Here is a 25819-nt window from a genome sequence, read left to right on the forward strand (position 1 = left end):
AGACCTGCTTTCTTTAGCGCTGGAAAATTTCAAATAGAACAAATCTTCCATCTGCACCGGGGCCCCCGACACAACACGCAAACTCAGCACGCTTTCAAGTATCTGAAATGCCTCACTCGCTCTGAAGTAACAAGTTCAGAAGGTGAACGGCACGTCCAGCTGGAGTTCAACACGTCGTGCAAGTTTGGCCGGTCGAGTTTTGAAGGATCTGAACCGCCTCGCTTGCTTAGGAGTAATGAGTTCTTCGGGTCGGATCGGATTAGGTTTATGGCCCTTTCGTATCAATGCCTCTATATTGGGAGAATTGATAAGCATCCGAATGAGCCCAGACATATTTCTTTACTCCGGGGGTAGGTTGCCGAGCAATATAACCTGGCGGGATGCACAGATCAGACATTTTCTTCGGCCGAATGCTCTCCGGGCATAATGTCCTGCCTTTTTGATGCTGTACTCTGTTTAAGGAAATCTTTATCTACAGTGGCAACGGAAGATTCCTCCTCATCAACTACGTCATCGCGTTTTGGTAAAAGACCTTTTAAAAATGGGAAATGAGAAGCATTTAAACAACCCAAAAACAACAGAGTGACAGTACAAAAAAAAAACAGCACCCGACAGTTTCCGGTGTCTAAGAAAAGGACTTAGCCAAAGAAAACCCAACTCCGACCAAACAACTTCTACACCCCCGGTAAGTCGTCATTTTACATCCTTTATTTTTGTCCAAGATTTAAACACACTTATCAACAACTTTTGATTTAAAGGTACACTTGCATAATTCATGGCTATAAACCAAAGTCCAAAAGACCCTGAGATTAACACCTGTTCCACGAAGAAAACGGCCAGCGGTGAGTGAGACATTCTTTGGTGAAAATTCAAATAGCAAAAAATCCTGTCTGCTGTTCCCCCTGAGTGTAGTGCCGCTTGTAATATATTTATTGTATAAATGTGTAAAACATCGCACAAATGTAGTTTTTTGCCTTTTGCACAGATGACCAGTTATTTATAGATGTACAGCCGGTTACACAGACATACAGTTTATTTACAGATGTCTGAGTCACTTCACTCATTTTTCACTTTATTTCTATCTCATTTTATTTATTTCACCTTTATCACATTTTATCAATTTTTATTTTGTATATTTATATATCTATAAATGTTGGTTATCTGCTTTTTTTTTTAGGTTGCTATGCCAGCCCTTGCGCCCTCTAATTGCCCCCTGGTTACAAGTTTTCCTGATTTTGATTCTGCTCAGGAAAATGTTATTCTATCCTTGAATCATCCAGGAGCTTTTAAGCTCTCTCTCAGAGGGGTTAAGACACTGGGCTCTTTTGGTTTGAAGCGCACGGATACTTTTTAAATTCCATAATAAAGTTTTGATAATATTCTGAATTAAACATGACCTTACTCTTATTTCAGATTCTATCCCCACGGATCTAGAAGATCTTTTAGGACTCAGATGTTTCCCAACCGCGGATCTATCGGGACTCAGACGTCCAAACAAAATGATGAGGTTCTTTGATGACATAATATTTAAGTATATATGCTGAAAACAAATAAGCATATAATGAAATTAATTGTTCTAATTACAATACAGCTCTTTTTTTTTTTCTGTCTACACTGAAATTTTTTTTTGCCGTCTACTAGTCAACACGGAAAGCTCAGAAGGCACAAAAAAGTGATCGACGCCGATGAAACGCAAATGTCAGACTTTGATGAAGCAATCGGGGGGTTTCATCCTCCCTCTTCTGTCAGTCGCCCTTCCCGTCCTCAGAAACCTGCTGAAAGAAATTGTCAAAAAATCAAAAAAAAAATGTCTGAAAATGTTTCTCATCTCAGCCCATCGACTCCGACGCCAAACTCGAATGGATCCTTCCATCACGCAGACGGATGAAGACCGTTCGGATGAAGCCACGAGAAAGATATTAGTCGCACCGGAGTTGAGTTCTGATGAAAAAATTAAAAAGTACCACGCTCTGCTAAAGAGGTCGCTCAGAAAGCGAGGTCGTCGGACGACCGTGAGTCTGCACCGTGAGACCGAAAGCCTTGGACAGGCTCACAAGGTGAGTGAGATATTAAAAAAACAAACATCCGTCTCGTAAAAACGCCCGAATGTAAAAGCGCCCATTACATCCAGAGAAAAATAAAAATCCCAAAATTTACAACCCCCCCCAGAGGCTTGACCCATTTTTTTAACAAACCTTAACCGACCTCAACATTCCTTGTAGAACCGTCAAGCCTGCGAACAACAATGTCGTGTGGAAACAAACGCGACGGGTTCGAAGTGGAAAATCGTCCCGTCCCCGTGTTGGAGCAGGGAGCCAGAGCAAAGAGGAGAAGAGGAAGAAAGAATAAGGAAGAAAGAAAAAAAAAAGACTTGTCGGATGACATTACAGAGCACGGAATTGTTGAAATAAAGAAAATTATTGTTCTTTGATGATCGTGTTTTGATGGTACAGATTTTAGTTTTTTTCTTCTTCTTTTTGAACACACAACAGGAATCTTTAAACATTTGTAAAAAGTAGATCCGGGTTGAACAGGGCAGGAACTATCATTTTTCTATTACATTATTGATATTTATGAACAAATTGTGTGGCGAGGGAATCATTTCTGGCCTCATCATGCCGTCCACTGGCCCAACGGGAGGCTGAAGCTTTCGATTGTGCTAGAAAACGACGTCGCAGATACTCAAAGATGTCGGATGAGAAGCCGGATGAGGCGAAAAAGGTTGGACGCATTATCTTCTTCCAAACTCAGCGCTGGCCAGTGCTCACCGAGTCGCTGAGACAGATGCGTGTTCACTTTGAAATAAGATGTTGGCTTGAGGGAGCGTGTCAGAAAGTAAAGTTGGTTAAAATCTTTGTGTTTTCCTGTGGCGCCGAACATGTTGTAAAACTCTCTGACTGAAATCCCCTGTGGTTGAGAAGCCTGCTTGACACCAGGCCAGGAATCCACGTCATTGTGGATAAAATCGAAGGAGGGACACGTTTATTCTCCCCCTGAAGGCTTCGTGATACTCCGTGCCCGACACCGAGTATTCAGGCCACAGACAGAGGTTATCCTGGTCGCAGATCCTGAGATACAACGCTTCCTTTGAATTACTAGCGCCAGCTCTGAACCCCTGGCCGGGACCGGCGAGAGCAATGGGGTTTATCGATCCGGCCGCGTCTTCGTAAAAAAGCCCCGCGCTGAATTGGCTCTTGAGGATGTCTTTGGGGAAGTTGAGGAGGGTTTCGATCATGGTAAGGGTGAGTGGCGCTGGATTGGGAAATGAATCTATCTCCCAGGGTGAAGTCGCATTGACTAAACATTTTATCCGGGGGGTAATTGATCAAGTTGATGGGCGTGTTGCCTGGCAGGTTTGTACCCTGGGGATTGAGGATAGGGAGACGAAACTAAAGAGTTCTGAAAAGACGCTGACCCGATTCCCCCGCCGCACATCATGAGAGAGCGTGCACAGCGGGCACAGCCTGCTTGATTTTCATAATAGGAGATAAAGCGCAGAGGGTCCCTTTGACAAAAGCCACGCCCCTTTTTTTATATAAATTAAATTATTTACGAGGCTAGGTGAAAGTGGAGCACCAATTTAATTTTGGTGTGAATGCTTTTAATGCGAGCTTCAGATTCCGGCATATCGTGAAGGATGCCGAATATTCACGATATCTCCGAAATCGCCTTGATCGCCCACCGCTCCCGGCAGAGGTGAGTAACTACGGCCAACCCGCTGATACCGAATGATATCGGCGTAAACAAACAAAAGGTTATAAATCCTGGTCCTCATAACGCTCGAGTAAGGAGACGGGCGGCTGCGGAGAAGCGTCGCCCTGTTCTCTTTGCTGTACTTTGAAGTACTTTGTGTTTTGGTATCAGCAAATATGCAAATGAAAGAGTCTGGCTCATTCATTAATTCATGCATTATCTATACTGCTTATCCTGCACACAGGGTTGTGTGTGCGGGTGTGTGTGCGGATGTGTGTGTGTGTGTGCTGGTGGTCCGGCGCTAATCTCAGTTTGCCTTGGGTGTGAGGTGGGGTTTAACAAGGAGCGTCGCGCTGTCAATCACAGGGTCACATATAGAACAACCAACCATTCAGGCTCTCATTCGCAATGAAGAGCCGTTTAAGAACCCGCCGACTGTTTTTGGGATGTGGGACTAAAAGCGAAGAACCTATAGAGAGCCCAAACAGGGACAGAGAGGAGACAGGTCAGACGAAAAATCCTAATGTGGAACCGCCCGCCGCGCCATCTTGTCGGACCTGCACGTATGCTGGTCTGGCACGGGCGTAAAATGTGCCTTTATGTGCTGCTGTTTGCGTTCCAGGCGTTGAGCAATAAAAAAAAACAATTTCCATTCACTCTCGGCTCGCAGAGAGGTACGGGCCGCTCGATATTTATGACGCCCCGCATTAAAAGTGTATGCTATTTCACGCGTAGAGCGGCTGCTGTTGCAGTGGTGATGTGAAGATGCTCCCGGTGTTGCTCCGGGTTCCTAGAGTGCGCTAAGTGACCCTGTTTAGGCTTCCCTGCGAACGTCAGATTTATTTGCCAATTTTCAAATGAACAAAATGTAGACATAAGAGAATACCCCGGTTCAATTTTAGCCTTTCGGGTCGGAGTTTGCATGTTCTCCCCACGTCTGCAGGGGATTCCTCCGGGTACCCCGGTTTCTCTATTGCCCAAGATAGGCTCCGGCGACTGCGCAACCCCGAGTGCAAGATCAGCAGTATACATAATAAATGAACAAATGAATGAATGTCCCAGCTCAAGGCGACCTATTGATTCAAAAAAACAAATCTCACGCGGTGTTTTTTTTTTTTTTTTCCACTATTTCGCTCTCAAGTGGTCTCAGAGGGCATGCTCTATCTGCAAGGATCCGCGAGTGTGTGGAGTCACCTGGAGGAGAAGCTCCACGCAGCAAAATGCCAGCGCACCGGAGCCCATTATCTTAATGACGGGGTTCGTGGAGGAGTAAGATGGAGCGTCTGTGAGTGGAAACACTGAATTATACTTGGCATAACAGCAAACAGGGCCTCTGTCACTATTCATCATAATTAATCTCTAATAGTGATGATAGGGGTCATAATTATAAATAACTGCGGGAGGCTTTTCCCGTGGTGTCGCTCCTGATCCAGGATGACAACGGATGCCGAATTTTAAACGTCCGGAACTTTGGCCGCCGGCGGGCGAGGTTTATTGGCCGGCGTCACCCGGAAAAGCCGCATTTAAATTTTCAAGACGTGGGCGGCGAGGGGAGCCGGATTGATGGGCGCCAACACTTTTAAACCGCTGCTCTTCACACTCGGGTGAAGCGAGGGGGAGGAGGGACACGCTCATCCCTTAAGATGCAATATTTTAATAAAGATTTCACGGCGGCTCGGCCCCGGACACCTGCCGCCTCATCTGGCGAGCGGTCAGCAAAATCTTGCGTGTCCTCGCTGTGACTTTGTCCGCTCAGCCAGCATCGCCGCAGCCCGGTGGCGTGTTTACGACCTGCCGGGCCCATGTGACGCCGCTCGCCGGATGCCTTCTTGGAATGACTTTCACCGCCGGAAAACGGTTCGAATAAAAGTCTGGCGCTCGTTGAGGCGTCAGACTTCTTTTCTCTTTTTTTTTTTCCTCTTTTAGTGACCCTGCACCTTGTGAGGCCTTTCGTCGCAATGTGTTTCCTCGGTTACCTTGAATTTACCGCGACAAGAATTTTACTTAACTCTTCTTTTAATCCTCTCGAAACGACGAGCTTCTCTTATAAACCCCGCGACGCGGCCTCTCGGGAAATATTAAATCTCGAACGCTGGAAAACTCAACTTGACCTTGTCCTCCGGAATGTGTCCTTCAGCCGCCTCCCGCTTTCCGCGTCTGATAATATCCAGCTGTGATTATCCGTCGTGCCTCTCTGCGACTGCGTGGATGGAGGGAGTGCGCACGTGTGTCAGCCTGTCAGTCCTCATCAGCGTAACTACCTTCTTCTGCTCTGCAGTGATAAACTTATATATAATACACACTTATTATGAGGGTTGAAGATATGCTCTGTGTGTGTGTGTGTGTGTGTGTGTGTGTGTGTGTGTGTGTAAGAGAGACACACACGAGCTGCAGTTAGAGACTGGAGGGAAAACCTGAGGCCTGAAACTACTCGCTGTCCAAAGTGCTTTTCTCATGTCTGATGACTAACATGCTGATAAATAATGGCAGTGGAAAGGTCAAATGAAGGGCAGCTGGACTTGGCCGATAATGACGAATATAATTATAAGGATGATGTGTTTTCGTTCACGATTTGTTGCGAAAGAAAGGCGGGAAATCCTCAAAATAGAGTCAAACCCGTCAAACGACGGCGCAGCAGCAGTTTAAGTAGACGCGTGTTTGTCGTGGTTGGACGTCCTTGGAAAAGTCGAATTACACCTGTGTGACAAACTATTAATACCCCAAAGTATTTGAAGGGCGCACCGGCGGTGACGTGGAGCAAATTGTCCGGGGGGCTCGGAGCAGATGGTTTCTATCGGGTCAAACCCGAACATCTCACATTTTGAAGGGGTAACGCGTGTTTCGGAAAGGGGGCGGGTCGACACCGAATGATAGAGTGACTTTCCTGCACCGACATCCCAAACAAGCCTTTGCTTCAAATTCTTCCCCCGTTGTTTTTCATCCGGACATAAACTATGAAGGCGGCAGCGTAAAGCGCCTCCGCCTCACTGCAAGAAGGTCCACGGTTTCCATGAATAACGAATGAATCGGTGTCAGTGAAACCGATGACGTCATTGGTTGGACTTCACGACATTTCCATTTCCAACTGTGGCGTCTCTTGTTGGGTTTCTTTCAACGTGTTGTGAGTATTACAAAAAAAAATGTTTTTGTTTGTTATTTTCTCTACTTTTTTCAAAGGCCGCTTACAGTTTGCTGTTAGCGGAACAGCAAACCGTCAATAACGGTGGACATTATCGCGGTTCGGCTCTCGGAGGGACGACTCGCTTATCGATATCAAAGCGCCGACGTGTATCCCTGCGTGCTCTGTTCGATACAGGACTCCCTCCGTTTCATCAAACTAATGCACCGTTAATGTAATTATGTAAGTGTGTTATGTCAAAATGGGTTTCTGCATTACGGGAGAAAACACATTTTATCATGGTCCGCTGGGTGTTTTATAAGAGTTTCAGTCGTGCGAGTACATCATCAAGGATGACTCGACTCCCGGTCTCGTCCGGTGGCGACGCGATAATGTGATTCACACATTTCCATAAAAGCGGTAATATTTCTGGCTCATATACTTTATGATTCATTATTGAGCGTTTCACGTGGCGGTCAGGTGAGCGTGATGGTCTCGACATTGGTCCTTGGGTTAATCTGAGGGTGTCTCCTTTCACAAGTTACTCACGTGCTAATAACAGTTACGTTGTGTGTCCCGACCTCAAACCGCTGCTGTTTTGACCTTTTGCGAGTCCTGGTCTTACCCGGCCCCATCCATTAAGCCCGGTGTGGAAAAATGCAAATCCACCTAAATGGTCATGAAAGGTTTTGAGCCCCGCCGGTAGTTTTTTTTTTTTTTTTTTGGTCTCAGTTTGACAGATGCAGCACAAAATCCAACTTGAACATTCTTTGTGTAGCTGATCCAATTTTCACATCAACGCCATTAACAAACCAAATTAATCAAACTTAACCTTAACTGGATGACAAAAATGGTTTAAAGTATCACCTGTAAAAAAACAAAACAAAAAAAAACAAATTTTATATAGCTAGCCATTCACCCACTTGTATTTTTTGTGGTGATTTTTTTCTTATTGTATTTGGATGAGAAAAATGTTTTAAAGTATCACCTGTAAAAAAACAAAAAAAAAAAAACAAAAAAAAAAAAATGGGTATAGCTACCCATTTTTCTGCATTTTTCTTTGGCGATTTTTTTCTTATTGTATTTTGGATTTAAATTTCCTCACCTTGTTACCATCGTTTTCGGATGAACCCTGCTGCAATGACGATTTAATTTCTGCTAAGGATTAGTAAAATCATCGATCGATCCATCAACCTATCTATCCATCTATCTATCAACCCCAGCCATCCTGTCATGACCTGTACTGCTCTATGCTATTTATAGACACACACACACACACACACACACACACGAGTATGTATATGTATATATATATATATATATGTATATAGGACAGCGACAGTTTGAGCCAATCCCAGCTGACTTTAGCCCAGTAGGCAGGTCACCTGGTTGTCCAGCAGACGGACCGTCACGCTAACGGACAAAATGAGTCTCCTTCTAACGGTACGCTTCGTCTGGAGGGGAAGCTTTGCGAAACTCACCCATGGCTTTGAGGGAGGTGTACTTGTTGAAGCCGATGCCCAGGTTGTTGTGGGGGTGGGACAGGGCCATGGCCGGGCCCAGGGGGGACAGGGCCGCGTTGTTCAGATGGTTGTGATCTGAAAGAGTTTCAGAGACAGGGTGTCAAGTTTGTGTCCAAATGCAGCTCTGATTTTTGATATTGGTCCTTTTTTTTTTTGGAAAGAAATGGCAAACACTGGCACACACTGTGTCGTATGCGGGATGTGGAAACGGCGGTAATGATCAGCCGAGGCCTCCGTCATCATTTGCGTATCGGCCCCGGTTGCGTAACCGCGTTGCTTAAAATAACAAATATATTCATAATGCCTTTAGATGTGCAGGTTATCAAGGACGGGACACGGCCTGTCAGATGGAACGCAAAACAACACACCGTATGCCCGTATCAAATGCTATTAATCTCCGGATCAGATGAGAAGCAGACACAGATATGAGTACCTTACACCGAGGTAATCAATGGATAACAAATAGATAAATAGATTGGTAAACATTAAAAGACCTGTTGGGTTGCCGGTCGACGGTCACGCTTTAAACAGTCGGGTTTGTAAAAATCATCATTTAAATTCACATTCAATGGTCTTGGCAATGTGGAGATAAGAACAATATCACCCTATATTAGTCCCGCAGTGTGGAAAAGCCCTGCAAAATAATATTATATTGTCAAATACATGGCCTCTCAACCAGGAAATAACTTGTACTTAAAATCTGACTGATATTCCATCACAGAGAAAAGCCGAGTATTTGTACACGATAAAAATACCGTTGTTTCAGGCTAGGCCATGGCTTGTTGAGTGTAATGGATTATAGCACTGAATTTCTCAAATGATTATACAGTGGTGTAAAAACAGAAAACACTGCGTAAATGCCAACAACCTTGTATCTATATTACTATTATTAAGCTATAAAATGTTTGTTTACTGTTTGTTAGCGACACCAGGACACAATATGAGGCCACAATATCCACCCTCAGGCATACAAGTGATATACGGATTATATATTTTTTCCTTTTTCGAAGCAATAAAGGAAACTTTACTCAAATTACTCAGCTGAACAGCAACTATTCATGCTCCTCTAATGCCTCGCAGCCCTCAGCGCTGGGCCATATGCACGAGCCGGCCCGGCGGGCTTTGAGCAGGCATCTGCTGAAAGGTCTTCTCCATCACTGAATACTGTCACAAAATCAATTAGGCACAGTTTTGCACCGCAGTAGTGGCCACATAACACACACACACACACACACACTGCGGCGCTAGTTGCCAACTTGTATCTAGATTGTCTTCTTTCTATTGTTGAGGAGGACCAGAGGCCTTTATTGGCAACACTATCAGACACTTAAGTGAAAACACCATGCAAATTTGATGCTGGTAATACCAAGGTTCTGTTTAACGCCCATATGGAGAGACAAACCTATCTTTGACATATCTATCCATCTCTAAAAGGATGGGATGAAGCCCCAGCGCTTTCATCCGATAAGTTAAGTCATCATAGTTTAAATTCCATATCACGCGATTTGATTGCAGGGCTCGAAAGTGACACAGAAGACCCCTCGGTGTTGAGCGTTCACTCGAGGACGACACAGAAGTGAATATATTCCGGACCGAATCTTCATCCGAAGGCAGCCGGAGAAACAAGGTCAGGTCAGGATTATCCCACGTCACAGGAATACACTGCCTCTGCAAAAAGTCTCAAACTTTTAACCATGTCACACAGCCAACATACCCACACACACACACACACACACACATAAAACCGACACTCGTTTCCACCAGCCTCATGACGACTGAGACGCATCACTGAGAATCCGGGGTGGGGGGGGGGGGGGGGGGGGGCAAGGCCGAGAGAGCGAGCGAGGCGGAGAGAAAGCCGGAGAGCGAGAGATGTGACACCAGCACTGACTGATTGAATTAGAAACAGATCTTCACATCCCTGCGTAATTGATACGCAGTGATGACACGCTGTGTGTGCGGCATGCAGAACACTGAGCCACTACTGTGTGATGTAATTGAGCGTGTGTGTGTGTGTGTGTGTGTGTTTGTATGAAATGAACTGAGAGGTTATTGTCTGTGATGCCAAACATACTTTTGTAATGGAGAAATTCAAAGGCAATGTGGCCACACATACACACACACACACACACACAGTCATGAAAACAGAGTCAAGTTTAGTTTAGACAGAAAACAATATTAAAAAGCAAGGCAGTTGCTGGTCGAGGTTGTCCTACATTCTGATAGTGTTTGTTCTCAAGGGTTCCTCTGGTGAGGCGACGACAGTGGAAACAACGGGACGGGGGGGCGATGGAGTGAAAGAAGAGGAGGGAAAAAAACAGAGTGAGTTGGACAGAGATAGACGGGGAGAGAAAAAAAACAAATCAACTAATTGATGGAAAGGTCCTTGGCTAGTCTCCAGTTTGACCACAGGGCTGTTCCAAGCCACCGCAGAGAGAGAGAGAGAGAGAGAGAGAGGGAGGGAGGGAACGAGCAGCCATAAAGCGCTTTTTTTTCAATTTGTTGCTTTTATTTGTTCGGCCTTGTTTTTTTTTTTTTTGTTTAATCTCACATTATTACATGGAGGTACGAGACAGACGTACCAGAACCAGCTTTTACAGTCCTGATTGTGTCAAAATGCAATAATGAGGCAGGGATGAATGTCAAAAAGCAGGAGAGCGACACAGATGTAGTGGTTTTCCTGATGTTTTATCGGACTAGAAATCACCCCCACCTTTTTTTTTTTATCAGTTCAGGTTTAAATATTTATGCTATCGGAATAGGACCCGCAGTGATCGGCTCCGAGCCCGCCGCTTTAAAACGGGGGGATTTACTGCTCCTTTTGATCAAAGTGAAAAGGCAGGGCCTGAATTATTGATAAGGGGGGGTTCAGGAAGAGGTTTTGTGCCGATGAGGTTTAAAGAAGACCAACCGGCTATGACGATATTTTAGCAGCTCTAACCTGAGCAGGACGGCAGATCTCACACCTTATAAACATTTACACATCGGGGATGGAACGCGCCACAACAGCTAACGGGTATTATTCACGCAAATAATAATAACAATAATAATAATAATAGTGCTTGGTTGTGTTTGCAGGTGAAGCGGCGTGATGCTATGATGCTCCTTAGCAAACAAAGGTGATTGGTTGTGGAAGCACCGTTTTCAAGCTCATCAAAATATCGTGTCGCTCGCAGATCTGATGTTTTGGATGTTTTTATGTAACGGGGGGGGGGGGGGGGGGGGGCTCCCCGCGTTACTCTGTGTGCCGCTGTTCATCCGGGAGAGAGATAGAGAGAGAGAGAAAATTGAAAGGCCACGTTCCCTCTATTCTGGAATACATTTTCTCCGAATGCCCCACTTTTTCCCGTGAGCGTTCACGAGCCTGTGCCTATTTCTATTTCTTTTTTTTTTTTTCTTTGTGCTATAATACGGGGTTGGGGGTGGGGTGGGGTGGGCCTCAGAGGAGAAAATGCGCATAAGTATTCAAATGTATGTTCAAAAAGAAGAAGGCGAGGCAGAAGCGAGGGGTTGGAACGTATTGGAGAAATTTACAATCGGGGCCGGACCATCTGGCGATCAGAGCGCTCTCCCAGCGGACCGATGCGTGTTTTTATTTATTTATCTATTGTCAGGCAGACGGCGCCTTGTTTCTCCTTTCCTTAATGCTACCGGGCCGGTTCAGTCGCATCTGCACATCCACTCGGTTCTGTCCTGCTGACGGTTTCGAACGTCAACACAGCAAAGCGGACACTGATTTGTTACCCTGAACCTCCACGACATTAACGTCCATTTAGCCGCGATGGGAAGGCGCGTTAAGTGTTTTTGAGCTGGAACTTTACGTGAACACAAATACGCTGGTGCGGCATCCGGTGGAGCATCATGGGTTACAACTCATCGTCCTGTCAGCATTTTTCAACGAAGGATTTCGTCTTCCGACGTGTAACAATGCCGTCAAGTAACAATGGCGTCTGCATGTTGTGCTTCTCGTAAGCGAGGAAAAAGCAAGTTGCACGTTTTGTTTTTTTTCTGCGCTTGTTTATGTTACTGTGAGCTGAAGTGTGTGTTTACCGCGCGGGGACTGGTGATGTTTGTGTGTGTGTGTGTGTGTGTGTGCAGGCATGTAGCACGGCCAGCAGGGCTCAACATCACAGAGGATGAGTGCTGCCGGGGCTCCAGCCAGCCTTACTCTGACATGACAACTGCCCTGGAGAGAGAGAGATAAAGAGAGAGATGGAAAGAGGAGAGGGGGCGGGGGGGCTGGGCTGCAGGGAGAAATGAGGGTCCTGCGTTGTTTACACACTCCATTCAGACTGGAAGTTTGAATCCTGCATATCACACACACACACACACACAAACGCAAACGCACTAAAATGAGTTTAGAACTCGAAGGTGCACTTGATGAACAGCTAAGCGGCGTGCACGTCATATCATATCACGTAAGTGCATGATGGTGTGTGTGTGTGTGTGTGTGTGTGTGTGTGTGTGTGTGTGTGTGTGTGTGTGTGTGTGTGTTGGCGGGGGGGGCTGAGAAGTACAGGTCAGAGATGAACATGCAGGAAGTGTTGAGGATAACTGCAGCAAAAGAGTAGAGTGCAACACAACTGCATCCCAACACCTGCAGGTACAGGTGTTAAGTCAGCGACCGTCTGTGCTTCCCTGTGCACGTGTGTGTGCACGTGCATTGTGCCACGCCTCAACCGTCTCCTACTGAAGGGAGATTAATGGCAGGTGCTCTCGCTAACCTTCACGGCCTCTGGACAAACCACAGTTTACGGCGCGGCGATCACAGGAAGTTACGTGAGACAAAAAAAAAAAAAAAATGAGCGTCTCCCGGAAAGACGCTCCAGAAAAGCTTCTCTTCTCTCAACGCCAACCTGAGAGAAGCTTCTGTTCCCTACATCACTGACACCGTCACATCATGACCTCGAACAAAAGAACAAGGGAGATGATCCTTTGTAACATTCCCTGATCTGCCCGTCGCTGCGTAAAATCGAGAATTCGCAATCCGGCTCAGAGCCGGCGTCAGAGGTAGTCGCGGCGTATCGGTTTCTCCAATTACTTCTCTCACATGAAATCGTGCTCGGTAGAGTCCGGACCTCCAGGGGGACGGGAGGGCGTTGAGTGATACCGTTAAAATGATTGATGCATTCATATATTAATCTTTAAAGTGGCGACTTGTTATTTGCAGGGCTTTTTCTGATGACTGCGTGATAAAGCGGTGCTCCATTTATAATTAAACATCACCATCCACAAGATGTTTTTTTTTTTTATTTCGCATGAATCCGCAGGGTCCGGCCGGAGCTCTTTAGTACCACAGTCAGGACGCACTGCCTGCTAAGCAAAGTTGGAAATCTAGTTTTTTGGTGTTACCGCGCGTTCTCTTCATCATACAGATCAATAACACCCAGACGGAAGAGCGACTTTTTTCCAAGCCGTCCAGAAGGTATAAGAGAACAAACCTGTGTCTGGACCATTGGGGAAGGATAAAGCTCATCCTCATTCAGTGCATCAATGGCGGCAGCCGTCTCCACACATTGATAAAACCGCACCGGGAAACTTCCGATATTCCATAATTTCTTCTTTTTTACCGTTGAAAGAGGTTGCCGTAACTCCGGCGGGCTTCTCGGGTCCCCCCCCCGAACACACCGTGACTCATCCTCCATCCTCCATCCTTCCCCCTCCCCGTCTGTTCATCCTGATTGCTCTTCAAGGAACAACAAAGTGAACCCCAGGCCGCCCCCCCCATCCGACCCCCCAGGACTGAACCCTTCTGAAGAGGTAGTCGTACTGCGCCCACTCATCTGCTGCCCCGCCGAGATCCACGCCTGTGTGCGCACTTCTGTTTCCCTCTTTTTTTTTTTTTTTCTTTTTTTTTTGGCAGTCCGCACAATCTTGTAACTTTCTATGGACTTCCTGCTTCTGTGTGTGTGTGTGTGTTTTTTGTGTGTGCGTGCACATTACATAATCATCTCCAGCTCCCCGTTAAAGCTGCGGAAATTTTCAGAGAAGCAAAGGAACCCCCCCCCCCCCCCTCCTCGCCACCCATCCCTCCCCTTCCCCCCATTCCGTTATGCAACCGGACTCAAATTTGGGCCACAAACTGAGACGATTTGCCCGAATTAATCTTTCATGAAGTGAAGTTTTTCCACAACAATCGCTTCAGATCACGGATGCGAGCGCCGCCGAGGTCAAGTGAGGGTCTCATGTGCAAAGTGTAACAATCCCACACTTGAAGAGTCCACTGGGAGAGGGAGGAAATGTGAGATAAGTGCGTTTCTGTTATGGAACTCCCGCCGACCCAGACAGATTGCAGGGATTTTGCGCTGAAAGGGATGAATTTTTGTGCCGAAAACTGACATTGCAGCACCCCAGGGACAACGTAATTGGCCAATCATTCACCCTCTCACTCCTGTTAGTCATCCTGTTGGATGTCATGACGTAAACATTTCTTTCCTTTTGTTCATTTCTCAAAAAGGCACACTTCCGACCCGCGGGGGTTTCTTGTGAATCGGACGCTGCTTTCCAGCAGAAGAGCAAAAGGAAGGAACAAAGACTTACTCTTACATATGTTGACAAAAGTAACGTATAAAGTGCTCTGATAGGAAGAAAGTATGATCTACATCAGCGAAAAAACAGGCATATTTAAGCCTCTTTATCCCCGATGTCAGCCCTGACATGAGAAATTAAAAGCCTATTTGTCCTCGGAGAGGCCGTCTCAGTTGTCACCCAAGGCTAACGTGGCACCTATAAAGAGAGGTGAGCAAAAAAAAAAAAAATTGATGAATACATATTGTCCATTAAATTTAATCTCCTGGATGAAACTGTCACTTTAGGGGGCATGTCACTTGTTTTATTCAATTAAGGCGCGTTCAAGGGCCATTTAATTGTTTAACCTCCGGTTTCATCGCAAGCAGGTGAGGATCTGCCGTTGGTCCTCGGGGCCTGGGGATGAGAGCAGGTTCACTTCCAGAGTCCTCCGGCAACTTGTGACACACACACACACACACACACACCGTAAACATGGAAATACACACACTCAAACCCCAGTCATTGTATGAATTAAAGCATTTAGAAGTTCATTACTTGTGTATGCATCCAGAGTGGAGGAAAGGTCACAGCATAGCCGTGTTATTTTTTTTTTTCTATGAAATATGACAGAAAAGCCCTTTGACGGAGCCGATGGACGGCGGCAAAGGAGCCAGGAGCTTCAGCAGCGAGAAAAGGCAGAGGAAGAGGAGTTTAATGGTCAACTTGGGTGGAAGCAAGATTGGCAAGAGGGCTGGAAAACTGTGCGGAGAAAAGGACGAGCAGGGACGAGTGATTTGGGATAGAAGCTGATGCGAAACTGAAACGTGTACGGAAGATGAAGTTGCTGGGGGGGAAATGAACTGCCTTCTCCTGGCCTGACATACATAGTTTCAGATGCAGAAGTGCAAATAATTGTTTTGTGTAATAGACAATCCTGCAGAATCCTGTGAAACAATATATGTTTGTGTGTGTGTGTGTGTGTGTGATTACCTAAGGTTGAATGACAATGCGATACTCCCTACATACTTAATTCCAAGAAGTGTGCGCACACAAAATGATGCAGAGGTTAAGGTTACATATGCAGCAAACACACACACAGACAACCTCCTGCCAACAAATAGTTTCAGTGATGTCGTTTTGTTTACAACAGGCTGGTTTTTACTTTAGTTGATTCACGTTGACTAAAAACACAAACAATAAACCGAGCTGTGGCTCGGTTCATAGAGCACATGTCGCTCCGATCCGAAGGTCGGCGGTTCAGTTTCCGGCTTATCTAAGAGGTGAACGGGCGCGTGGCGTTCAGTGTAAAGTGTTATTTACAACATGACAACAAATGATGAAGGGGTAATAACTACTGAAGCGTTCAGTCCCTGTCTAATAGCAATGTAACAGCAAAGGTGTGTAATAAGAAGTTCCCCTCGGTGAGCCTTTTATTTATTTATCCAAACAGAATTTGCTGAGTGGGTGCAGAACGAGGAACAGGTCTCACACACGTGAGTGTTACAATTCAAATCACCGCAGAGAGTTACTCGCGTCCCTCCCTCGTTCTGACGCATTTCGAATTCTTCTACGAAGCGGAAAGCTTTCGGGCCATACTTGGAAGAACCTGGGAAAATTCCCGCAACATCAAGATTAAGGTCGTACCGTTCAACGTGCGCTGTAAAAGCGCCATTCCGCTTGCCAAATTGTGTGGAAGTCTGCAGAACAGACACGGTGTGAGTGTACGAGGTGCGTCTCATCTGCGTCCGCGGAGAATTTTAAAAAACAGCTCTCTGGGCAATTTAACATTAAAAAGGTGTCGCAGGAGGAATTAAAACCGTGAAACACTTTGGGTTCTTTTGTTACCCGAGTGTATAATTTAGACGGGCTCTCCAAGCCATTTCACGCTATCAGCTTTCAGTTAATATTCTTGATCGGTCGTCTCTTGCAAAATGTTGCGGTGCGTTGGGGCAGGGGGGAGGAAGGTGTGTGTGTGTGTGTGTGTGGGGGGGGGGGGGGGGGGGGTGAAGGGCAGCGCCGGCTGGCTGCGGTGTCTTTATGGTGCCGCGTAAAGTCAGTCAGCTGAGCCCTTGCAGTGCCACCGCATGGGAAATACAAATGAGATCGGGCCCCTCCCGAGCAAACGCCGCAGACTTAAAATACCCAGAGGTGGATGTTCACTCTAGAGGGAAAATAACAACGGCTGTGCACGCGCACGTTCACGGAGGATGTTTGTGTCTGTGCGGCTCGTGAAAGGGTCTCTGGTCTCGGGTTTGAGGAGGGGATAAGGAGATAAATGGCAGAGGTAAATGGTGGTATCATGCGTCGGTCTCCAAAGTCAGACGGCCATGGTGGTAGTGGACGCCTAGACGCTCCGCTAACACCCCCAGACGGACTGGACGCGGGGATTTTAACCTTTCAGAGGCCGTGCCCGCAGAACCGGGTGCTCTGGATGAAGACGGAGGACCTCTGCGCGCGCCTGTGACAGGACGTCCCCGCGGACGGGCGGCGACCGTGGCCGACCTCACGGCGGCTGAAATATCCCGGGCAAGCTGGTGATAATCCAGCCAACGGGGAGCAGTTAGAACCCATGATTGTCCCTCTTCTGCACCCTGGGAAAGAAAGAATGATGGAATCCAACAGAGTAGAAGAACAGGACAACAGGACATCTGGCCTCTCTTTCTCCGCTCGTCCTCGCCGTTTCTTTTCTTTTTTTTTTTTTTTTACAAAGAGCCACTGTCTCCTGCTCATGACCGATACTCATATACTCAAACAGACCGCGTGTGTGAGAGTGTGTGTGTGGGTTGTAAGGGGACGTGCGACCTCATGCATGGTGGTGTTTGACCTTCAAATCATCCTTCGTCCAAAACGGAAGAACCACCGCCCCCCAACCTCCATATTGGCGCTTCCATCTCGGTTAACTCTGACAACACCACGCCAACGCACTCTCTCAGTCCCAGAGTCTGCGGCACAAAGGTCACTCTGGAAGTCCATGTTCTCCGAGGTGTTGGCATACACACACACACACACACACACACACACACACACACACACACAAAATGCCTGCCAGCTCCTGCACACCAGGCAACAAGGATGCAAGGATGCAGGAATATAAGGAAAACAAGACTGAAGGAATGGAAGCTGATGATATGACGGCATCATTTTGAATAGTCTGATCGATCACAGGTTATCAATCAAGTACTGATTGGCCTCGGGGTCACCATCATGTCAACCCCGGATACACACAGCAACCTGTTTCCAGCAAAGGTGACGTAGTGGGGTAGATTTGTATACCAAAGAAAAAAAAAAAAAAAGCAGTGTAGTACTGCTGGCTGCTTACCAGTGATAAGCTTAAATGTCATGGAAACAATTATGGGGTGCACAGCTGCACACATCATCACGTGTCCTGTCACCTTCCCGGCAACGCGGCCCGCTATCGCACAGCAGCAAATACAATCCCCTGATATAAAAAGCCTGCCCGGGGTGGTTCATGGAACTTACATAAAGATCACGCCTCAACGTTATTCAGGGAAAGAAGCGGCGCGGGGTCAAAGGTCAAGGTGTGTTTGATTGACGCGGCTACGTCGGGATTGACACGTGAACTATGCATCAAATGAAATCGTCTAGAAGCTGCTGTTTGACAGCAGGCTGAGTAGTCAGACAGATGTGTGTGTGTGTGTGACATCATCTATTCCACTGTCACTTAAATGTGTTTTGTGTAATGTTTTGCTCATAATTTCACCATTTGGTGTCAGATTAATGTGGGAATGTTCCCAAATAAAGATGTCCGTCTAGTGACTCTGACACTCGAACTTCACCTCGTCTAGACGGAGACCAAGACGCTCGACGAACTGACCTGCAAGACATAAATGAAATCTTTTGCTCTCGCTGATCCTCTTGCTTGTGAGATTTCGTTTTCCATATTTAGGAGCCACCGTGCCAAATTCAATGAACCATCCAAATGAAATTAAAACTTTCATTAAAAGTAAATTAGAACTGGCAAAAAATCAGAAAGTGACATGTGTTTCAGGCATGTAAGCTGTAAAATGAGTAAAATGGAGTGTTGTAAATGCAATTTATCATGTACAGTGATCCCTCGCTATAACGCGGTTTACTTTTCACGGTTTCCCTACTTCATGGATTTGCATGGTGCATTGTGTTCTGCATTCTGATTGGCTAAAAAGTCACGCCGCTTCTTCTCTACCTGTGTGTCAATAACGTTGCAGTTTAATATGTGCACGAACGTAAAACAGCTTGCCAAATTTACATTACGTACCTGCAAATTCTCTTGCAATTTCGAGTTTCTCTAAAACCCATCATGTTGACAAAACGCTCTGGACCGACAAAGCACCTGCGCCAGGGCCCAAAAGGCAGCGGAAGATGCTATCTATCGCAGATAAAGTTAAACTTCTGGACATGCTAAAGGTAAAACGCTATGCGGCGGTAGGTCAGCATAACGGAATTAATTAATCTTCCGGTCTTTCCATAAAGAAGGAAGAAAAAAAACATAAGGACGACAGCAGCAATGTATAATAGATAAATTGTACAATAATTGTAAAAAAAAATAAAGGTTTCTACTTCACGGATTTTGCCTATCACGGATTCTTTTTGGAACGTAACCCCCGCGAAAAACAAGGGTATACTGTATATATGTTATATTTTATAGCAAAGCACACCCTCTGCTTTAGCTGAGGTTGGGTGCAATGGCAGGAGGCTTTACATGAGCCGGACTCAAAATCCCGCAGAGGAAAAGGTTGGTGATTTTCCATTTATTTTGAGAGCTTGAGCGTCAAACGTGCGTCTTCTATGGATGATAAGATAACACCAACTGTATGACCGGAACTGAAGAATAACGTCCATTGTATTGGACACAAAGGGTGAGAGTGGGTGATAAGGGGGTAGTACAGAGTACACACACACCCACACACACACACACACAGTGTGGAACGTCAGCTGTTTGAGCAGGCCTGACATTTCCCCCACACTGCAGCCGACACATGGAAGCTGTCCAGTGACATTTCCCACCGTGGCTGTGGAGAGAGAGGACCCACCCCGGAGAGCGAGTGGGGGCCTGTCCACCGGCAAGATGGAGCCATTCCTGCGACCGCGTTCGTCGTGCGCTCGTCCTCCCCGCTCGTTCCCGCCATGTTTCTCGCCTCGTTGTCACCCCATCGCCTCCATCTGTCGCATATCTGCGCGCGAACATATGCTCATGAGCGCGCTGACGCAGGGAATGCATATTGCTCGTGTTTGTAGCATCCCGGCTCTGATTTCCGGCGAGCTCTGACCCCCACCCTCGTGCTTTCACACCCCCCCCGCCTCCGCCACCCATCCACCCACTGTTTAAGTCCGTCGCTCCTCTGCGTCACTAAAACCCCGCTCAGTATCGTTCCACGCTCTTCATCTACTTCCACCTTCCCTCCTTCCCTTCCTCGGGCCCCCGAGCACCGCTGGCCTCGCTTTCATCTCCCGTAATGCATCGTGAAGTCCGCGTTGGCGCTCCGATCGAAAGACTCGGAGAAAAATACCGCCGTCCCGCCGGGGAGGGGTCTCCCCCGTGGTCTCTCCTCCTCGTATTTAAGATTATCTCATTACGTAACAATCCGTAGCATCGTCTCGATGACACACGTGAAGAGGAACCCCCCCCCCCAAAAAATGGCCGTGTTGGGGAAAAAAAAAAAAAAAAGTTGACACGTGCGCTCTGTCTCATTATTCCGACATGGACGGAGTTCAGTTTGTTTTTTTCCAGCGTTTGTTTTGTGGGCCAAAGTCTCCTTTTGTTCGCCAAAAGACGTGGGATGCAGGGAAAATCTCCACGATTAAAAGGAAATGAAGAGTGTGATTTCCAAAAATAGGTTCCGTGTCGGCGGGAAAAAAAAAAGGCCAGACTGCTGTAAAAGCGGCGCCGGCGGCTCAGTCAGTCTGACGGTCCCGGCTTCTCCAATCACGGCGAACAAAGAAACGGCGATCGGCTACAAAAAGCACCTGAATGCTAATGGCCGAACCCTCCGTCTCCTCCGTCTCCACGCAACCGGTGTGTTCCCGACGCCCTCCCGCTCTCAATTTTTCCGGCGTGAGCAGATATCGTCGGTGACGGGTTATTAGTTGCAGTCGGCGTTTAGCTCCGCGGCGGGCCGACTCGACACCCGGCGCATTTGTTTACGGAAAGCTTTTATCCCGTCCTGACGTCACATACGGAAACCGAAACGATCGTGACCGCGTCGTATTCGACCGATCGGAGATAAATTCCGCATCTGCATAAACGCCCGGTCTTTTATTGATTAGGGATTTTTAACCCCGCAATTCAAACGATTAACCCTCAGTTCTCGCTCTCTGTGTTATTTCAGAGGCATTTGAATAGGAATGAATGGCATAAGTAACTATATTACTGTTTTATGTGTACGTTCTCCCTCTTCTATCCCAAAGGTCAGCGTTCAAGACGTTCCCAGCTTGATCTCTCAGGACGCCGAGAGGAAGATCGTGTCTATTTACCCCCGCTCTGTGATCACGGCTGGACGGCCTCCGTCGCAGACCCAGGGATCGGACGGATCCGTCGGCAGACGCTCGGGAGAAGAAAGAGGGTCGAGCGCAGAGCTCTGAGACAAGGGCGGGAAAGGAGCGAAGAAGGGAGCAGAAATATAGAGAACAGGAACGCGAGCTAATGAGGAGCCGGAGAGGAGGAGATGAGACGGCATTAAGATTGATGAATCCAGTGATGCAGTCGGGGATTATCAGCCGGATTGGAGGCCTAAATGAAAGTGGATGTATTTCATAAATGAGCCCAAAAATACAGGAAATGACCGCAACTCCCTCACAATCTGCAAGCGCGATGACATCCGTGGCGGGATTAGGATTAGGGTCCTTTCATGTCCGACGTGTGACGACACGGGGGAGACGAGAAACGTACATTTGAGTTTATATAAAGGAGCCAGAATAGGGGGGCTCACGCTTTACGTAACAGCCCTCCTCTGCACCCGCGGTTTGATCCGGTTGCACATTTGCTAATCTGTCTATCTATTCATATCGCTGAAATCAAACCCGATTCGCCGAATGCAATCCCGGCCCCCAAAAAAACAGAAATAATTGCAATTTATTGCGAAGGAGACAGTTTAACTGTAAAGCCTCTTATCCGCCATCGAACCGCAAAATCCCAGGGAGAATAATCTGATCGTCATCTCCGGAGAAACCGGGAGTGTGAAAACTCTCTGCCCGTGGGAATCGGGGACGGCGTTGCGGTGGAGAAGATCACGTGGTTTGTTGAGATTAAAGAAATTGAGAAAAAAAACAATAGCAATATAGCGATAATTCATTTACTAATGCAGAAATAAAAGATGATCGTCTTCCCCTGCGGCGGCGCTGGTTCCCTGCAGACATGCTGGCCACCTATAGCACGGTTCGTGCACGCTCGATTGCATGTGTCACGCTCGTATGAACACAAACACACACACACACACACACGCACGGAAGATAATATACTTTCTATTGTGCTCCCTTCCCTCGGCTCCTCTCTCCGTCTGTTTCTCAGGTGGGGGTGCCGCTGACGGGCTCGCCGTCGATATAATTGGCGTCGCCCGTGTGGCTCGGCGGCGCTCCATATGAATAAAAGGAGCCCAGATGTAAACACGCTCGGCTCCCCGCGTACCCACGCCGACGAACGCACTCTCCATAGCGTTTGTTTCCATTTTTGGTACCGGTCCTGCAGGCTCCCATGATACTAATTTCCTTGTTTTGATTTCAGTGTCACACTGATTCCGTCTTCCTCCTCCGCTCCGTCGCTCTGCCTCGCTCATCCCTTCCCCCCCCTTTTCTCTTCCACCTCTTCTTCTTCTTCCCGCGTCTATCCCGGCCTCCCTCCTCCATCTCCGATGTTATGCCGTTCTCCGCCACCTTTGTCGGCGAGTGCAGAATGGCAGAACCCCCCCCTCCCCCGATCCCCGACCCTAAGAAAGTCGCGGGTGGGCCGTCGGTCACCTTGGAGATGTGCGGCGCGAGAAAGGCCTACGGTGTTGATGTTAAAGGGGTTCTCGTCCTCTGATGAGTCCGGCCGTATGCGCATAGTTTATTCAAATCGCGACGAGGATATTTATATCTGCTCGTGTAGATGTTATTCATTTGGAATAAACACAATTCCAAGCAGGTTCGGGAATGTTCCCGCTTCCCGTCTTCCCTCCCCGCTCATCGGCGCCATCTGCTCTGCCGTCTCTCCGTCTCCCCCGCCGCCCCGACGTACATCCCATCACCTGAAAGCGCCTCCCCTTCCCTCTCTCTCGCACACACATTTATGTAACGTGAGTCTTGCCTGCGTTCATCCGGCAACTTTTTTTTTTTTTTTTCATTTTTTTTTCCACTTCTCCGCTTCGGTCTGCGGAGAGTCCCGCAGCCCTCGCCGTCTCTCGCTCCCGCTCCGACGCTACTGTTCCCTCCATCTGCCCCGTCTCTCATTCTTTCATCTCTTTTCTTTCATCTCAACCTCCACTTTCTTGCTCGCTTCACACCGTCACCCCCACCAAGTCTCTGCTCCCCGATCTGCCGAACGCGACGCGTGACGGCCTGTTTTTTGTGCTCCGGTGACAGAATCCTAGCTACGATTTGTTTGTATGTATACATGCAACCATCTGCCTGTATGTCATATCTGACTGTGCATACATTTGTGTGTGTGTGTGTGTGTGTGTGTGGGGAGCAGGGTGACTCTCCTCAGGGCAGCTCTCCACACCAAAGCAGAGCAGAGCAGCAACTGACCAGCTGTCCCCCTTGCAGCGAGCAGCATGTTGTCCACTCCATCTATTCTCTCCATCCTCGTCGCTCTTCATCCTTCCCCTCTCCTCCTCCTCCTCCTCCTCCACCCTTTTTCCATAATGGCTTTTCACTGAAAACTTTTTTTTTTTTTATTCCCACCCTACGCGTCAGGGAACTTGAATGTGTGTGTGTGTGTGTGAACCCCCACACCCTTTTGTGAAAAAAAAAAAAAAAAAAAAAGACTGGCAGATGAGTAACTACTCAAAACACCCTCACTTCCCTGCAGTCCTTTGTGGTGCCCACACACACACACACACACACACACACACACACACACACAGACACACACAGTTGCGTGTTAGAGAGCTGCTGCAGTCGTGAGGCGTGAACGCATGATTATTATCACCTCCCTTTCATCCCCTTTTTATTCCCCTCCTTTTCTCCCCCGTCCTCATCCCCCCTTTCAATAATGTCATTCTTAAAGTGCTGGTCTGATCTCACCTCCTCTCCCCCCCTCGTCTCCTCCTCCCATCTTAATACCATCATTGGACTCCTCCATCCCTCCCCATCATGCACTACTTTTCCTGACATCATTTATTTTTTAGATATTTTTTCTTTTTCAGCTGTCATCTTTTGTGCTTCCCGAATGTTAACCGTCAGATGACCCCTGCGCCGGCCCCTTGCGCCCCCCCCCCCACTTCGTCATCGCGGCGTCAATCTGATCCGTCAATCCGATCCCCTTTATTGCAAATTTAATATCCGACGTGTTGAAATGAAACAGTGGGATTTAGAGCCCTGCTAGACACGGAGCCGGCAGCCTCGGCAGAGCTTCCGCGAGACTGGCCCTCCGTCCGTGACATTTACGGGTGGAAACATTTCCTGTGCAGACTGCTGGACATGCATGTTGTTTCTTCCACTGAAATAAACTTTCTTTGCTGCCTTTAACTCGGGTCCAATTAAATGAAATCCATGCAAAATCTTTTTTTTCCCCTCCCTGTTTTTCCTTTTTTTTTTTCCCCCCTCCTTTTCCCTTTCATCTCCCTCTCTGTCAAATAGACCAGCCGTACCTTTCGCATCTTGCCACACCCCTCCACCCCCACCCTCACCCCCTTCTTCATCTCTGACACGCTGTTAAAAATATACCTCCCCTGAAATTGAGAGCAGGAGTGCAGGGCAGGAATGTAAAGGAGGGCGTTTTTTCTTTTTTTTCTTTTTTCCCCTTTTTCCAGTGAAAGATGAAGCTTCAGCTCCCGTCCTGTTCAGGGGGAGGCTCAGAACTCAAGTGTATTTTGTTTTACCGATGCAATCCTCTCTTTCTAAGCCTGATGAGGCAGTCAACTTAGACTGATGGAGATGAAGTTAAAGGTTAATAAGAACTATAATTTATGCCGTATTAGTTCCTCGTGGGGAAATTCCTTCTCTGCAATTAACCACGAGCAGTTGTCTGCCATCCTTCAGCACCAGTGGAGCGGGTAGGGGTTCAGTGTCAGCGCACAACACTTCAACACACTTGGAGGAGCCAGGAATCGAACCGGGAATGTTCGATTGCAAAAGATGATTGCTCTACCTACCGCGCCACCCCTTAAAAAAAAAAAAAAAAAAGTTTCAGTTGGATTGGCAACAAATCCACACCAGAATTTTCCATTTTCATCAGATGTAAATAGATATTAGAAATGTGAAACAGGTTGAAGACAGACTCCATCGTCCTCGTTGGACAAACGCAGAGCCCTCAGGTTCATTCTGATTTTTCATTTTTGTGTTTTTATAGTTCAGAACCTCAAGAATGTCTCAGTCGTAGAAGCCTCTCTCTCTCTCTCTCTCTCTCTCTCGGTGTCCTAGAGGATTAAGCAGGCTTTAATTAAGAGGTGATTATGTGCCGACAGCTGACACAGCGGGATCAGGACGGCTTCATTCCCGCGGCCTACCTGCTATTAGACTGAGCCGGCTGGTCCTGATCCTGGATTGTTATTGACTCACTCGGAGATCAAAGTTCCTAATCTCCTCCTGATCAATCATATTAGGAGACGCGGTTAAAGACGAGCGGGGCCGGGCTTTTCTCGGGAGGTTAATAATCCGAATTGTGCAAATCTTTCAACAAGTTAATCTCACCGTCGGAGAAGCGGCGGAAACACGCTCTTCAAGAAATGTTAAGAGACGTTTGGTTTCTCCTTCACATTTGGCAAACGCCAGACCCTCTTCAGTCAAACGGATTTGAAAGAACTGAATCTCTGAATTTATTCAACGCCATATCTGTGTGAAT

The 25819-nt window shown here is 47.2% G+C and overlaps 1 protein-coding gene across 1 annotated transcript in view; it reads right to left on the reverse strand.

Moving 5' to 3' along the window:
* The window catches only part of LOC147220845 (protein shisa-8), a 56282-nt gene that overhangs the window by 4924 nt on the left and 25539 nt on the right, over nucleotides 1-25819 (reverse strand). Inside the window, exon 4 of the mRNA XM_086170371.1 lies at nucleotides 8293-8409. Within this exon, the coding sequence (XP_086026497.1) occupies nucleotides 8293-8409 (117 nt within the window). The remainder of the gene's footprint in view (nucleotides 1-8292; nucleotides 8410-25819) is intronic.

The sequence above is a fragment of the Fistularia commersonii genome, chromosome 23 (genome assembly GCF_037954325.1).
Source record: "Fistularia commersonii isolate RoL2024-O1a breed Wild chromosome 23, RoL_Fcom_v1.0, whole genome shotgun sequence".
Lineage (NCBI taxonomy): Eukaryota > Metazoa > Chordata > Actinopteri > Syngnathiformes > Fistulariidae > Fistularia > Fistularia commersonii.